The sequence below is a fragment of the Mugil cephalus genome, chromosome 17 (assembly GCF_022458985.1).
Source record: "Mugil cephalus isolate CIBA_MC_2020 chromosome 17, CIBA_Mcephalus_1.1, whole genome shotgun sequence".
Lineage (NCBI taxonomy): Eukaryota > Metazoa > Chordata > Actinopteri > Mugiliformes > Mugilidae > Mugil > Mugil cephalus.
Window position 1 is genome coordinate 10308641 of NC_061786.1, and position 16863 is coordinate 10325503.

The 16863-nt window shown below is 45.0% G+C and overlaps 1 protein-coding gene across 5 annotated transcripts in view; it reads left to right on the plus strand.

Moving 5' to 3' along the window:
* The window catches only part of eml5 (EMAP like 5), a 38326-nt gene that overhangs the window by 900 nt on the left and 20563 nt on the right, over positions 1–16863 (plus strand). For 3 of the 5 annotated variants that reach the window (XM_047612002.1, XM_047612003.1, XM_047612005.1), the window contains exons 2-12: positions 6402–6561; positions 8431–8529; positions 8892–8960; positions 12455–12640; positions 13175–13310; positions 13509–13532; positions 14295–14496; positions 14682–14819; positions 14909–15165; positions 15274–15486; positions 15568–15735. In XM_047612002.1, coding sequence (XP_047467958.1) covers positions 6402–6561; positions 8431–8529; positions 8892–8960; positions 12455–12640; positions 13175–13310; positions 13509–13532; positions 14295–14496; positions 14682–14819; positions 14909–15165; positions 15274–15486; positions 15568–15735 — 1652 coding nt within the window. The remainder of the gene's footprint in view (positions 1–6401; positions 6562–8430; positions 8530–8891; positions 8961–12454; positions 12641–13174; positions 13311–13508; positions 13533–14294; positions 14497–14681; positions 14820–14908; positions 15166–15273; positions 15487–15567; positions 15736–16863) is intronic. The other 2 variants (XM_047612004.1, XM_047612006.1) reach the window with 1 other exon arrangement.

Below are 16863 nucleotides of genomic sequence, written 5' to 3' on the forward strand. Positions count from 1 at the left end.
TACTTTTGATAATGTCACACTGAGAGTAGCAGCAAAACATTTGTTTGAATAATTTGCCAGTTGTGAATTTTATTGGCGTGCATGTCTCCATCTTGGAAGGAATCCTTACATTGGAAAGCTTTCTCTGGCTTGTAGTCTCTACACGGCCAAAAAAACAAACAAACAAAAAAAACACAATAAGGTTTTTTAAATAAAGTTATCAACATAATGTCAGTCATCTGATGATCGTGCTCTTTCTCAGCACGCCGCACAACAACGACCTGTGACCAACGCTTCAGCGCTTGTGTTGACATGTGTCTGTGTGTGGGTTGGCCTGGAGATGACAAGCTTTATGTGCTGTGTCGGTAGTCAGCTGGGCTCCTGCTCCATTATTAATTGGACAATATACTAACCCTTGGCTGCCCTGTGGGTGAAGAGCCAGAGTTCAAACGCTTAGCTGGAGGAGTCACTGACTAAACCACTCTGTGATGTTTGATTAAATAAACGCAACTTGAAGCAGTGAACTGGTGACGGATGTGAACATTTGATTTCACCATTTCCGGGTAAACTGTGAGGACTCAGACAGAGAAGACTTCCTCACTTGGTAATTTATTTGCACATGTATTTTATGCAGCCACATTGTTCAAAATAATATGAACATATTCACAGGTCAAGGTACAGATCTGTTGATCGATCTGTTACTGCCGACACGTAACAAGAAGTGGTGATTTTAAATCTCAGAGGTTTGCGTTAGACTCCTCTGGCACATCCAGGAGCTGAACAACTCACGTTGCATGAACTCATGTGGAAAAGATGCAGTCGCCTCTTCTATCTTCAATTGAAAAAGATTTTAAAAAAATAAATGAAAAATTTCTCCTATTTTTCTTTATCTAGGTCTATTTGGGCTTCTGCTATATCTTGTTTTTGAGCTACCTATAAATTGTCTTCTGGGGCTAATTGCTGCCCTGGTTTCTCCCTCTTGGTTTTGTTTGCCCTGCAGGCTCTTTTAACTGGTCTCTCCATCTCACGTGGAAGAGCTAATAGGCAGGTTTTCGCATGAATGGAAGGCTGAGCTGTCCGAGGCTGAGAACAAGGATGCAGCATAGCCTCCTTTAGCTGGTTTGAACTCTGGTTTAATAATGCTTTTTTTAAAATATTAATTAACTGGGTAATGACTTGGGGAGAATCCTAACACAGTTTACTGCAAGGCATGCTCGTGAAAAGAGTTTGTAAAAAAACGCTATTTAGTATTCTTTCCTTGTATCTGTTATTGTTCCAGACTGCAGTCAGAAACTCAAAGAACCCAAGGCTGCTGCTCAAACCCTGTGGAAGTTGATCCACGCTGCCAAGCTTTAGCTCTAATTTGCGGAGTCAGACTGCACACTCAACCGTGACCCATGCGCCCGCGAATGCATTGAGAAACACAGACATACACGCTGACTGACTGTCGGCCACATCTATAAATGATGTGTTAAGCTGAATCCCACTGCGTTACCCTGCATCCCTGCAACGTGTTAGTCATGAGGGAGAAATTAGGAAGGAGGCATATACGTGTTAACGTTTCCATTCGAGAGAGAGAGAAGATCTGAAGTCGCCGTTTCATGAGTTCAGTTTCTGAAGATGTCTGCCTTCCTTTGTTCCCCCTTGTTTCGATGGTTAATGTCAAACCTCGGTGAATTCTGCAGCGATCAAAAACAGGAGTACGAAAGGTGTCACCAAAGGTTTGATCAGGAGATGCTAGTCTTACCTATGTAGATATTTTTTAACATTTCTGTTTTCTTTCTTTGTTGTTATGTTTTAAGGTTGAAATATGTTTTTAGTGGTGATTCTAGAGGCTGGGTATCCACAAGGCTCATGTAATATGATGATCCCTTGAAAAAATATGTGATTACCTAGAGTGAGCGTTAAATACGGCGTACATTTACATCTATAGGCCTCTAACATTCAAAAGACTAGCTCTCTCCTGTTAAAATAATCCAAGTCTGATTAAAAAAAAATAAATGTTTTGGCTTCAGGTTCTTTCCTGTTGTTATCACAAATCTTGCCTGTTTAATGTTTTATTTATTTTTACGATAGCCAGATAGAGTTAATGTGATAGCGTAATGGACCCAGGAATAAAAGGCTGTCTCCTACTACAATATCTTGTTAATTTTATGATGGGCCACAGCCAGAGTTATAGATTATAGATGCCAGAGTGAAGCTGGCCTTGTTTCAGTGGAGGGATGCTGGGAATACATTAGTACTAATACTGCTGCAGGGTTCATACAATAAAAATGTCACGTTTGCGGAGACGATTCTCGGTGGTGTATTCTTTGCTCTGTATAAGCCCACGGCGTGAAAATATCAACTTGAAAACCGCAATGTTGTTATAGTTGGTTCACATGCGGAAGAGCATCCTTCAGCTCGTGATGAGTTAAAGCTTTAAATGTGATCCCTCCACCCATCCTCCATAGTTTTAGCGTTGAATGACAGGAAAAGCAACTCGCGATTGTGATCTTCCTCAAATGTAATACTTAGCTTACTTCTCTGGGGCGGCTCTGGATGCAGTTGTTGAGCTTTTGTGCAGCTTATCGGTGGTCACCAAACACTTCAGCATCCAACCATCCCTCATCTATGACTTTATCCTGTAGTGGGTCACAGAGAGCTACTGAACACCGCAAGAAAAGAGTGAAAAGTGGAATTAGGACATTGAAGTTTGTAGAAAAACATCATCCTACCAAAGAGTCTTCAGCGTTGCTGCCCGATCTGCCTTGTAGCCGCCCTCAGACACTTGTCCAGGGTGTTAATGAGAGGTCATGTGGAGACCTAAGAGGGGATGCGCCTTTCATATGCCTGTATACAGGGCCTCTACTCGACTGCATCGAGTCATGTCTTGATTTCTTTCCTGTCGTACACTGCCAAGGTTTCTCAACAACAACAGAAAATGTTTATGTGCACTCATCATAATGATCACAATCCCCAGTCGAGTGAATGCCACTGATTATATCGTTATTATCACGCCCGTTAATGTGTGGGATGTATTAGGCAGCGGGACAAACATTTTGTCCTTGAAGTTTGTTGGAAAGAGAAAAAAAAAAATCAGAAAAAGTTGACAACTTTTCAGCAACTTTGACAAGGACCAAATTGCGAAGGCTCGATGAGTCAGAGCGTCTCTTGTTGCTCTTGTTCAGTGTTTCCGATCTCTTTTAAAAGTGGTTCAGAGAAGTAAAAGCGATGAACCGGCAGCAGGATCACAAGCAGAGAAGGCTAACTGGCCTGGTCCAACAGACGAGCTAATGTCTGTTCATTCTAGTCCTGATGGGAAAGTGTCAGGTCATGGAGTGCATCAGTCTGTTTTGCGTGGCGCTGCAGACCAGTCAGGGTGCCCGTGCTGACCCTTCCCTACTGCTGAAATAGTCGCCTGATCTGATCAATCACATTTTATCTAACATCGCATGGATGGCTGGGCACGTGTGCTTCGCTTATCTGGGGGAATATGTTGCACTTGGATGCAAAAACAACAACAACAACAACAACAACAACAACAACAAAAAACCTTGGGGGTAAGGTTAATCTGCAACATTGTGTAGCTGGTGGTGAAGTAATATCCAGGTAAATACCGAGAGCCATTTTTTTCCAGAAGAACAGCGTATCCAGATTAATGATTAGTGTTATTCACTTCAGCTTTTACTCCAGGAATCCAGTCCGAACCAGGATCATTGTGTACGTGTAAACGCCGTAAACACACGGTGAGTAGCTGCCAGGCTGCTTTATGACAGGAATTATATCCTCTGAAGAGGACATCTGTTTCACCCAATTAGGATCCTCCAGAGTTAAGTACAGGTTTTTTTTAGTACAATGACATGACTCGGCATTGTTATTGCGGGCATGAAAAAAAAAAAAAAAAAAGAATGAACAGACAGATTTATGCTTTTGTAATTCATTTTTTTTTTTCTACAGATTTACTTTAGCTTCACTAAAACAACTTACGTGTACAAATGTAGTACATTTAGGATTTATGTGACATTGCCAAAACTGAACATCATACTAACTCAATATTTATAATTCATGCATTACATAAACAGGATTTTGTTGCCTCAAGAATACAAATATGTGCAGGCGGTATATTTAGAATAGTTTCGTTATTATGTTGTGCCGGTTATTCTCTTGTTATTTCGCTGCCGCGAACGCCACAATATATGTCCTTGGAGCACAAAGGGACATTTTTCCCCGGCCAAGCAATATTCAGCGCGGCCATACAAAGCTGTAAATCCTCATGTTGCACTAAGCTTTAACCATCAAACAGCATTTTGAATTTGTCCCTTATGAATTACTTCTCCAGCTACTTGATTATTTACCAGATTAACCGACAGAGCCGATAGTATCAGCGCAGGAGCATAGATTTTGATTTGACGATTTCAGAAACCCAGCATTCAAACCTATTTTGCGAAGGGGGGTCATCACTGTGTCACCGTCCTTTTGCCCCCTCGTTCAGTCCAATCAAGCAGAGCATCAGTGTATACGCTCGATTTGTACTTTCATTATAGCTATTCTATTTCTGGTGCTGGCTGCTGGATTAAAAACACCTTGTGAAATCCTGGGAAATATCCCCTACTGTATAGACTTGCAGAAATGTGCTAATCCTTTGATTTTTTTTTTTTATTCACTGTGAAAAAAAAAAAAAAAAGTCAAAGAACCGTACGGCCGGAGAATGTGAATCAAAGATATCTCTGGAGGCCACCTTTCCATTGGGCTCCATCGCCATTCATGCCCATAACCGTCTCCGTTCATGTGTCCAAACAGATGGTGATTTATTCCTGAGCACCAAGTGTCTTTCTATATGCTCAGCTCTCCCTCCTTTGCTAAATCTTTTACATCTTCACCGTCAGTAATCAACCCCCGAGGCTGTTTATTTGCCTCATATCTACGCGAGCGCAGGCCGTTTAATTGCTGCAGCATTTGTCACAACTAGTTTTGTACAACAGTGTTTGGCAGATGGAAGACGGCCACATCAAACAGGAGAACCGTGGCAATGCGCTGCAGGCTAACTCATTAGTGATGGCATTTAGCGAGCTCTTCAGCTGACAGGAATGTAAGTGAAACAGTGATCTCGCTGTTTTTGGCTCAAACGCCAAGCAGTAACATGAACATGCCACGCATATTAAAAATCGACGCTTCCCGTGAACACTTCTGGCTCCGTGGAAGCGTTATTCTCGAGCAATCGCGTTTTTCCTTCTCTTGTTCCGGCGTCAACGCCGTGCGGCAACCTGGTCACGCCAAAGCAGCTTTCCCTGCTCGCGTCTGTCTGCATCTCAAAGTCTTCTGATCATTTTTTTTTCTTCCCTCCCATCCTCCGAATGCTATTTTTAGCTTCTTCGCTCTGATTATATAAGTCGTCAAAAGTAAGATGAGAAACTGTGCCAGGTTGGAGAGAGGTTCAACAAAGAAGGTGGCGAAGAAAGAGCAGTGGCAGAGAACAAACAGGAACGTTTGAAGGAGGACAGAGATCAGACCTGTCACATCAAAGGCACCTCAGCTTTCTGAGACGCCGGCGCTGAGCTTTGTCGGCCCGCGCGTCAGTAGCCGGGCGGAGGGATTCACGTGGAAAACTTTGAGGGAGAAAGACAAGGAGAGGCGGAAAATGAGGGAAAGCGGCGAGAAGCGAAACGTTTGTCGTGAGCTGCTTTGACTCGGGCTGGTGCTTCCCGGCCTGCGAAGCCTCTCCGACCTGCTGTCTAGCGTCAGGATTAGAAATTCTGGCGAGCAGTTGGCAAAACAGGCTGATTACAATGGAGGGGGGCACCGACGCCGCATGAAATATATAGGCCAGGACGAGGCAGGAGTGAAAATTGCCGAGTGAATCACTCAGGCCTGCCCGGAACGTGACTGGGGTCTGCTGAAAGGATGGGTGGAGCCGGAGGAAGGGAGTGACAGCTTTATACGGGCAGGCTGTTGCTCAGCTGTAGAGTGCTCGTAGGTGGGGGGGGGAGGTACGGGTGGAGATTATGTAACAGCCCTGCAAACATATGCCTGGTGATGCGAGGAAACCCCAGATGAGTTGGAAAAGGTGAACGGGGCAGAGAGTAGTTCAAGGGATGCAGGAACAAATGAACAACAACAACAACAACAAAAAAAATAGACAAAGATGAGATTCACCAACTCCGCTTTTTTTTTTCATCCTCTGTGAACGCCCGGTAGGCATGCATGAAGCACGGCCGCGTGTGTGCACTTGAGCGTGGCTGGGCTAATTGAACCATGTCACCTCGTCAAGCTGCCCCCTCTGCCTCCGCGTTCGGGCCCGACGCGGGCTTAATGTGTTCATCTCATCCCAGTGGTTTCTGCTGGGAGCGCGAATCCCTCATCGTCTGCTCAGTCCGAGCACGCAAAGTGGCAAAGCTAACCAGATGTTTTCTCTTCCCCTGTTTTTCTTCTTCTCTGCGCAGTTTGGCGCTGCATCCGGAGCGAGTGTTGGTGGCCACGGGACAGGTGGGCAAGGAGCCTTACATCTGCGTGTGGGACTCCTACACCGTGCAGACCGTGTCCATACTCAAAGACGTGCACACGCACGGCATCGCCTGCCTGGCCTTTGACCTTGACGGACAGGTACAGTTGTGAGACAGTTTAACATTGAAACACAAACATCTGGTACAGACTTTTCCAGCGTCGATGGCATATCCACGGCTATGCCAATAGATAACCAGAGTTCAGTTTGATCAAACCAAATGTTACAGTTGTATTTTTTCCTCACTGACAAATTCAAGCATCCTCCTTTTTAGTCATCTTTATGTTGTCCATTTAACCAGCTCTCTGCAGACCTGCCACCAGCTCATATTTACACTCCGCTGCCTCCACTTAATGTAGATTTGGGCGGCTGGAAATCAATACAGTACGGAACCATCGCTACACTTTTATCTTTACGCGCCTATCCCTCGCTCCCGCAGGAGGTTCCCGAGACGAGTTTTACATCCCGTATTTTACAGTAAGAGACAGGGAGATGACCCTGTGCTGCCGCTCGGGTGTAGAGCTGGGGATTTAGATGGAATGTGACAGTGTTTAAAGCCAGAGGAGGCTCCATCATTTCTCACTTTAGCAGCTCTGTTTGCTCTCCATCTCCTCCCTTCCTCTGAAGGAGGAAGTCAGAGCTTAACTCAGGGCAACCCAGAGGAATCCTGGATGCCATTACCCCATCCATCTATTAAAGCAATATCAAAATAAATACACTGACTTTTGAGACATCCAGATATTTGAGTATCCGCAAAATGCTATAATGAACCCTCAACAAGCCCTTTTATGCGTAAGACATTGCTACTTCAGCCATGCTAACATTAGCATGCTAAGATGTTGACAATAAATATATACAAATATGATGTTCTAGGAATTATTTCAGGAAACAACTGAAGATGAAAATGTGGTTTTGTCGATTCTTCATCAAAATCTCAGGTAAAACTACTGCTAGAAGAAAGTTTAAGAGACCACGGCCGAACCTTAACTGATGCAAGGGAGTTCATTCATTTCCGGGACCCAAGGGAAAGTGACCGGCGTTTGAATGGGTTGAAAGTGAAGGGATAAGACGGTTCAAAGGGAAGGGAGAAATGAGGCCAGTTGCAGATATTATGTAATGAAAAAGAGAATAAGAACATAAACGTGAGAGACGGGCGGAGATGGACACACGACCATAGGTGCAGGAAATACAGTGGCATGAGGTGTGATCTTCAAGCTGTAGCAGTTTTTCAAGGGCAGTGACTCTCAGTATTTTCAGAATACTCCCTCCCATTGCAAAACAATTTTTTATCAGTCAGGGGGAGAAAAGGTAATTAGGAAGTATCCAACCAGAATTTTAGTGAAATAAAAGCCTGCATGACCCTGAGTTCAGTGAAAGTGAAAATTTCCTTGCTATCCATTCAACATCTGAGATGCATGAGTCGGCAGAACATCCCTCGAGACATTAGCCACTAGTGTGACTAGGAGAGTATTTCAGTTTGGATGCACATTTCAACACCACATGGTTTCACTCGGTTTCGCCACGCAGACCCTCTTTGCTCGCGATTAAAATGAAGGCTTTTCGAAGTTAAACTTGGGCTAATGCCTCTCCAGAGGCTTCTGTACTTAATCAAATGCTGGTTCAGCCGTGGATCAAAGAGGACCTTCTTCACCATGCAAAGCGAGCTGCGAAACACTGAAGGATTTCCATGAGAGCTGCTCTCTTCTGCTTCACTGCCGCTGCTCCAGCCTACTCATTCAGTCAGCTATAGGAGGCTCCTCCAGCAAAAGCACTCACAAATGTGCTCACTGGAAGTGCCAGAGGCTGGACAACTGTTCTCTTCTGCTCTGTAGCCGTTATTAGCCCTTTCGTTGTGGCCTACCATGCTACAGTGGAGGTAGCTGAGTTTGTTTCACAGCGATTAGTGCAACAGAGCAGAGTCCGTTCAATCTGTGATGCAAGTGCTCTTCTATTTTTTGCTCTCTTTGCAGTGTTTGGTGTCCGTGGGCTTGGACTCTAAAAACACAATCTGTGTGTGGGACTGGCGGAGAGGGAAGGTCCTGGCAGCTGCACCCGGTCATACGGACAGGGTAAACACCTTCTTCCTCCCTTTCTTCCCCCGGTCTACGTCACAAGCTCGGTATCGACCGGCCTTGATTAGCTATAAACGGAGGATGGAGCGCCTGCCCAACGGGGACATAAACAAGTTAGGCCTGATTGATTGTGAGCTTTCCAGAGCCCGTCTAAGAGGGCGCACTGCTAATGAAAAGGAATTTTAAAAAGATGAAATACAGGCAGCTGTTGTTTTCGGATTCAGCCCACACACGCAGACGAACATGCTTCCTTTGCAAGAAATGGGACTGTTAGACATCCAGACTTTTACTATTATTATTATTATTATTATGATTATAATTCAGATATTTAATGCACTGTGTTTTTTTTCTCCCCTCAGATCTTTGACATATCGTGGGATTTGTACCAGTCGAGCAAGCTTGTGAGCTGTGGTGTCAAACATATCAAGGTACAGCCACTTCCTGGTCGTTTTGCATGCAGCGTATCACAGTCGGCTTTGGAAAGCTGACGATCTTGTGCCTCATTTGCGTAGTATCTGCAGACAGATGATGATTTTTTAGTGAGTTTGAAGAACTCCTGTGCCGTTTTCTTCACTGCTTTATCATTATGGTCGTATCAGAGCCTTAAAATAGATGCATGGAAATTCACTTTACGCCAGAGCCCGTGGTCATTAGACACTTAACATAAGTAGGACAGGCAATGGCTCATTGTACCTCCTCTCAAATTTGTGGGAATCTGCTCAGCAGAGAGGAGAAATGTTATCTTTGTATGGGAGGGAGCTTGACTCTGCTACTCAGCTGCCTGTTTCAGCTCTCCTCATTCAGCTTTTGTAAAACCCTATAATGTACAAACTGCAGCTGTGCTCGCTTCCCTTTCCAGGCCTATCCCTATCACTTCTCTTCACACAAGAGCGGCGCTCATAAATCTTCAGTGAGTTAATGCAGGGCGTCTTCACCAAGCTTTCCCGCGGGACATGTAGCAGCGTTCAGAGCTACAGAGGAGCCCGATTCCGAAAAAACAAACACTGGGAAAAGATTGAACCGTCCTCAGAAATGAAATGTGCCCCCTGGTCCTGCGAGGCTAAACGCTGCAACATGCTTAAATGAGTTTGTTGAAGTCAGAGGGAGTTTAACTCCGTCCTCTCAATCCAGCCTGACCTGCCTCCCCTCTTGTAGTAATTCCCCCCCGTGAACTCCACCGGCGTGACACAGAAACCCCCTCCAGCCTCCGCACACAGCCCACCCCAGTCCCTGCCCAATCCCTCAGTCCTTCCCCTCCTCCTCCTCCACCTCCTCCTCCTCCTCATCCTCTCCTCCATTCGGGTTTTCTGATGTCAAGGCAATCCAGCAATTGTCCCACATAATTCCCCAGCCTTCACCCTGCGGACCATGTGACATCTGCTCCCCCGGTCTGTGCTCGCTCAGCGATTATAGCACTCAGAGCATCCAGGAGATTTAGCCCCAGTAATCCACTCACCAGCAGGCTGAGGAAAACGCAACCCCTGTGACGAGGACACACTCCTCCTCGCGCAGCTCCTCATAACTCGCCGTGTTTTGATTCATTCAGTACGGATCAGGGGCTAGCTTGCTCTTCTCCAGCCACTCTGCACAAACACATACACTTATCCCCCTATTGTCTGCCTACCAGTCGCCAGTTGCTGTTTAGAGTTTCTTTGAAGGATTTTTGTAGTGCTGGTTTTGCATGTTAGCAGTCCTTTAAGTGGCTCTTCAAAACAAAGCTATTTATGTTCATGCTAATCAGAAGCAGCTTTTGACTATAAAAAGGGCAGAATAATCCAAAATAAAATGATTTTGTCTTTCTCCGAGGTTGTCCGGCATGTAACTAACAACCAATTTGATACAAATTCTACGTACTGTATCATAGTTTCAGCAGGCGTGCATGCAACACTCTTTTTATGTGGTTGCCGCACATTGTTTTCCATCTAGTTGGTACCAACGATCAACTAATAAATAAAGAGATAAAACTTTTGCTAAAAGTTTGGCACAAATTTTCCAACTGGAAAAAAAAGTATTAATTATTAATTTAACAATAAAATAGAGAAAAGAATAATGTGCGTTCATACATACACATACAGCCAACGAGTGTGGCGTTATCCTCCTGACAAAAAATAATGCAGGCATGACAGTCACCGCGACGCGTGGATGGATGTATTTTCACACCACATTCATCCAAACGAACGGGAAACACCAGATGTGTCTAGAGCAGATAAGAGGGTATTTTAAAACAAACAAAAAGAAAATGTGTGCAGTGAAAATGTCATGGATACATGATGTACAGTTTATGGAGCTAAAACAGGATACCCTTTGAGGAAGTTGTGGTTGTGCCATGTATGTGTGTGTGTGTGTGAGAGAGAGCTCTTAGATAAAGACATTGTTCAGTGTATTTGTGGAAAACTAAGTTGCAGATTGCCACAGAGGTGCTCGAGTTTGCCACAATCAGAAAATGCCCTTCAAGCAAGCTGCCAACCAGTTGACCTCTGCTAGTGTAGCAGTAGTTAGCTAGTTAGCACTGTGACAGGATTCAGGGTCACTGTAGTGTGACTGATAGTGAGTGAGATGAAGGGTCTGCAGGACAGCATCTAATGAATTGCCACTCTATCTGTGTTAATTACACTTAAAAGGTTTTTTAGGAGTGATGATTGAGGTAACTGAGCTCTCCACTAATCCAATGTTAAGAGGAGAAGCATCTACTATGCTGCCAGGGGATCTCTGGGGGATAAAAAAAAAAAGTGTTATTCAGAGAAAGCAGCATTGTTAACCAGGTCTCATTTTCCAGCTCCTTTCTGAAGTGATGTCCCTCTTCTCCCGCTCCTGGCCTCATCGTAAACCCCTCCAGCATCCCGTCTCCTCAGTAATTCAACAGCACAGGGATTAGCCCGCGCCCGTGTCTCGCTCGCTTATCGGTTGCGGCCAGGGAGGGCCACGCAGTCACGGCGCATCCGTCCTCCGCAACAGGCTGGCCCCAACAAAAGCCCCCTCCCGCTCCCTTCTCCCATCATACACATCACTTGACCTTCAGCTCTGACTCCAGACTGACGCACACAGGCAAACGCTCAAGTCTCAGTCAGGAGCTCGGGATCAGAAAAGCTCTCTCTGTTCAGGTCTGTATCGGGCCTTGGAGGTTTGATGCCAGGGCTGTATCTGAGTCTGTGATGCCTGTCTCTGATAATCGATCCCTCCTGTTAGCACGCAGCGCCGCTATCAGTCGGGGAGGTAGGTGTTAGTGAGGGTGCGACAGGCGTCGCTGTCAAGGAGCTCATTTGTGCCTCCTTGTTACGGCCTATCACAGATTCTTGTATTGTCAATTATCAAGGTAAATGCTCCTTTAGACAGAGCAGCACAAAAAAAAAAAAAAAAAAACGCTTGTCATTTTCTTTGCCGCCTGCCAGTGATGAGTGTGTCTCGGTTTCACATGCCGACGGCCGTGTCTCGGTGTTCGAGACACCTTCCCCGAGCCCTCTCCCCCGTGATCTCATCTCCATGCAGACGAGGCGTCTCTCTTTCGCTCCCTTCTCCCTCCTCTGTTTGATGGATTTAGCCCTCAGACGGGGCCCGTGCATCCCAATGACCTTGTTCATAAATAATGAGCCTGCGTGTATGCGTGCGTGCGCCTGTGTTTGTGCATGCTGATCAGGTGGTTACAGCACTGACCCCCAGCAATGTATTCCCAGTATCGCATGCAGAGGTAGCAGCGGGGAGTGTGTTGAGGGAGGGGGCAGTTAAATTTGACTTCCCTCCAAGGTCTCTGGGTCGCTTTTAATGGCGGCTGTGTATATGTGCGTCTCAAACCATAAACCACTTGATTATTCTCGCTCTGTTGCTCTCAAGTACTCCGTAATTGTGCGTTTGTTCTGTCGGGACAGGATTACACGGGGGATTATTAGCCACCATACCCTTTCACGCTTCCTGTTTGTGTTTGCAGTTTTGGAGCTTATGCGGTAATGCTCTCACGCCCAAACGCGGCGTTTTCGGCAAAACGGGGGACCTCCAGACCATCCTCTGCCTCGCCTGCGCCAAGGACGAAGTCACGTATTCAGGTGCCTTGAACGGTGACATCTACGTGTGGAAGGGGATCAACCTGATGAGGACGGTGCAAGGGGCTCACGGGGTACGTCTGAGACGATCAAAGTGCGCTCTTTGGCGTGGGCTGCTTTTGCCTTTTGCCCATTAGCTGCATCACGTAGAGAAGAGACGTCGTAAAAATCACCTCAACCGAGCCCAAGGCTGGCTTCATTTGATTTTGCTCAGTGGAAAAGGATCAGCCTTTTGCTCCACCGGATTAAATGATATCTATGGGATCAACAGCTGGGTGAGGGGATAGGCGAATGGGGGAGGGGATAATAACTACAGTACATGCTCATTCCTGCTTTTTGTGTCACCAAATGTCTCGCTGTGACTTCAACAAGGGAGTCTCCCTGTGCATAAAGTACCTCTAATATGAATGAGGCTTTCCAGTAATAATGAAAACAAATACGACACCTCTCCTCCCTCGGTTTGCTCGTACCTCCAGGTCCGCAGTAGCAGGTTTGTAAGTGTGAAGGGCTGGTTAGCAGCAGCACTGTGAGGTCTGTAGCTGGGGCCGGTTGCGTCCGTTGCTCATTTATTGTACAGATCCTCACTGACAGCCTGTCATTTCCTCCAGTCAGGGATTTTCAGCATGAATGCCTGCGAAGAGGGCTTTGCCACTGGGGGCCGAGACGGCTGCGTCCGGCTGTGGGATCTCAACTTCAAACCAATTACTGTCATTGATCTCAGGGAAACAGACCAAGGATATAAAGGTGATGTCAAACTCCCTGCTGTTTTTTAAAAAAATTTTTATTCTTTAATCTGAGTTCACAAAGGTTGCCGGCTAGCTTGTGCGCCTTTTCGGACTCATACGAATCAACACGAAAAGCCAAATATCTTCCTCTGTGACTGGTGTTCTCCTTACTAACTTTTCTCTCTTGTTCTCTAACTTATAATCGTGGACCTAACAGTAGCTAGAGGTGAAAATAGCCGAGGTGGGTAATGTCGTTGAGGGCGGAGTTAACAGCCATGTCAGTCTGTTTGTAACGGCCCCCATATTGTTCTGCTGTTCCTCTTGTTGTTAGTCCAAGCTCTGTTGCAATTTTTTGGCGCTGCATACAGACATGCTTCACTTACAGCCCCTGTGCAAGAGTTTTACGCTTAAACGTGAAGTGAGGATGTTTTCGGTAATAATGCCGTGAACATCTTTAGAGCAGCTCCTAGATGTCACCATGTTTCAAAATAACATGGCATGTACAGTAGGTCATTCCAAGCATCTTGTCTCCGTGTCCTCTTTGTCTCCTTTGTGTAATGAAGACTGACTCTGTGAGGTCAGGGCACAAGGATTGCAGGACTATCTGAGCGCAGTTCTGGCTGTTCACTTGGGCTCACTGTGATGCTACAGATAGGGCCTAGAACCAATAACGATCAATCCAAACATCTATATTGCCTAAAACTATTGCACAGTACTGTTTGTGTATACAGCATATGCATCGTGCATCCTATTCTCGCCGTATTACCCAGAGTCAGTTTACAGATCGGCTTGAAAAAACATTTGCAGTCATTGTATTTCCTGTCGGAATCTCCGTCCTGGCCTGCACATGGCTATTATCACCTCCTGTCTCTAGTGTCCCTGTCGTGTCTCTTCTGACGGCCGTATGAGTGGAAAAAACGTCCATCTGCATTCATGTTTGCATGTTTGTTTTTTGTTTGTCCGTTTTCATTTTAGTCTGATGTTGTGAGTGTGTTTTTGTCAGGGCTGTCCGTGCGCAGCGTGTGTTGGCGGGGGGATCACATCCTAGTGGGCACTCAGGACAGCGAGATCTTCGAGGTGGTCGTCCACGACCGCAACAAGCCCTTCCTCATCATGCAGGGCCACTGCGAGGGTGAGCTGTGGGCGCTGGCCGTGCACCCCACCAAGCCTCTGGCCATGACGGGAAGTGACGACCGCTCAGTCAGGTGGAGCTTCGGTTTCAGGCTGAATAATACTAACAGTGCATTTAGTCTAAGCTAGGAATTACAGCATGGATTTGTATTTACTGGATATAAAAGTACAGTCACTATAGAACAGTCAGTATTCAGTCATAAAAAAATACATTATCTTTTATATTATCTTTTTCATTTTTCCTACTCTGTGTCTAAAGGATATGGAGCCTCATAGATCACGCACTGATAGCTCGCTGTAACATGGAGGAGCCAATCCGCTGCGCAGCTGTGAGCACAGACGGTATTCACCTGGCGCTGGGGATGAAGGATGGCTCGTTCACCGTTCTGAGAGTGAGGTGGGTCCACGGTGGGAAACTCTGATCCCCAGTGAACGGCCGTTAAGAACGAACGAAAATTCGAGATGCTTTTCTCCGCTTCCCTCCAGAGACATGACGGAGGTGGTCCACATCAAGGACAGGAAGGAGGCCATCCACGAGCTGAAGTACTCCCCCGACGGCGCTCACTTGGCTGTCGGCTCTAATGACAACTCGGTGGACGTCTATGGCGTCGTGCAGAGGTACAAGAAAGTGGGCGAGTGCATCGGCTCCACCAGTTTCATCACGCACATGGACTGGTCCACAGACAGCAAGTATCTGCAGACCAATGACGGTAGCGGCAGGAGGCTCTTCTACAGGATGCCAAGTAAACACAACGCCATCACCTAGTTTATGTTCTTCTTCTTCTTCTTACAACAATGGTAATAAATGGGAGCTGCTTTGTGAGATAAAATGTTCCCGTTTTTTTGTTTAGGTGGGAAGGAGGTGACCAACAGAGAGGAGCTTAAGCTGGTCCAGTGGGCGTCGTGGACATGTGTATTGGGCCCTGAGGTCAATGGAATATGGCCCAAATACTCAGATATCAATGACATCAACTCCGTGGATGCCAACTTTAACAATCAAGTCTTAGTAACGGCTGACGACTACGGATTAGTGAAACTTTTACGATATCCGTGTGTTAAAAAAGGTAAGATAGACCTTATTATTTAACACTGAAATAAAGTGAAATTATGCACTGCCGTTCTAATGCATTTCTTCTTTATTTCAGGTGCAAAATTTAAAAAATATTTAGGCCACTCAGCCCACATAACCAACGCTAGATGGTCACATGACTACCAGTGGGTCATAACTATCGGCGGTGCCGATCACTCAGTGTTTCAGTGGAAGTTTGTTCCAGAAAGAAAGTCTAAAGAGGCTCTGCATATAGCACCGCAAGGTGAGATGATACTTAACTCTACCTACTGCACAGTAAAATATGGACGTCGCTTCGGATTTAGAAATACTGCAGTGTTACGTTTTAACGTAGCTGATGGCTCCTGCCAACAAGACATTATTAAATTAGTGCGGAAATCGCTGATGTCTACTCAATCAAATGAGTGGAAGGTTGTGTTCAGCTAAAATTCGATTCCTTTAGGGAATTAGTTATATTCGTTGTTTTTCTGAGGGTCACATGAGGCTACCACTCTTCTGTCTGGGCACTAAATAAAAGAAAATACAAGTGCCCCTGCTGAGTCCTGCAGTTTTGTCCAGATGAAAGAAGTACAAACATAATTTGTCTTGATATGCAAGACAATGACAATATTTATTTATTTATTTATTTATTTATTTACATGGATGGAGCCATGCTAGTTTTTCCCCTCTGCTTCCAGTCTTTATGCTTAGCTAGTCTTTTGACCAGATTAATATTATTAATATTAATTATTATTAATGGAACTGGAGAAGAAAAAAAAATGCTTTTAAAATTTAAAATCTCTTTAAAAAGTTTCTGAAACCTGCCTGAAAAAAATATAAATTAATATCAAGGTACATTATATTTAAGTTAAAATTCAGTTTCTTCTTCACAACTGCAGCAGTTTAGTTCCATCCTTGAAGTTTTATCCTTTCATTTCAAGATTTTAAGATTTCAGTTTATTTTACTTTGCAAGCATATACACAGATCATCCTTTGCAAAGTTTCAAACCTGGAAAAGAAACAATACACGGAGAACAATCACAAATTTGAAGGTTTGAAGATGAGTGAACAAAAGCACTCAAACAAAGATAGTGCTGCAGGTGTGAAGTTTAAATTTTAGGCATTGAAAATATTTTTTTAGTTCTCAAATTTTGGTACGACATTAATTCCGTACCTGTCTTGATACTCGCAGAAATGATAGTGGTATTGTACCAGTTCATGCAAATGCATGTCTTCCAAAATGTTTTTATAATTCCTGTATCAGCGTGAAACAAGTATTTTTCCTTCATCCGTAGCTGTGATAATGTCGACCCATTAAACGTATAACTATACATTTCCATGTGTAGGCTTTTATGAATGTAGTTTCTGTTACATAATGGTCACACTGCTCCCA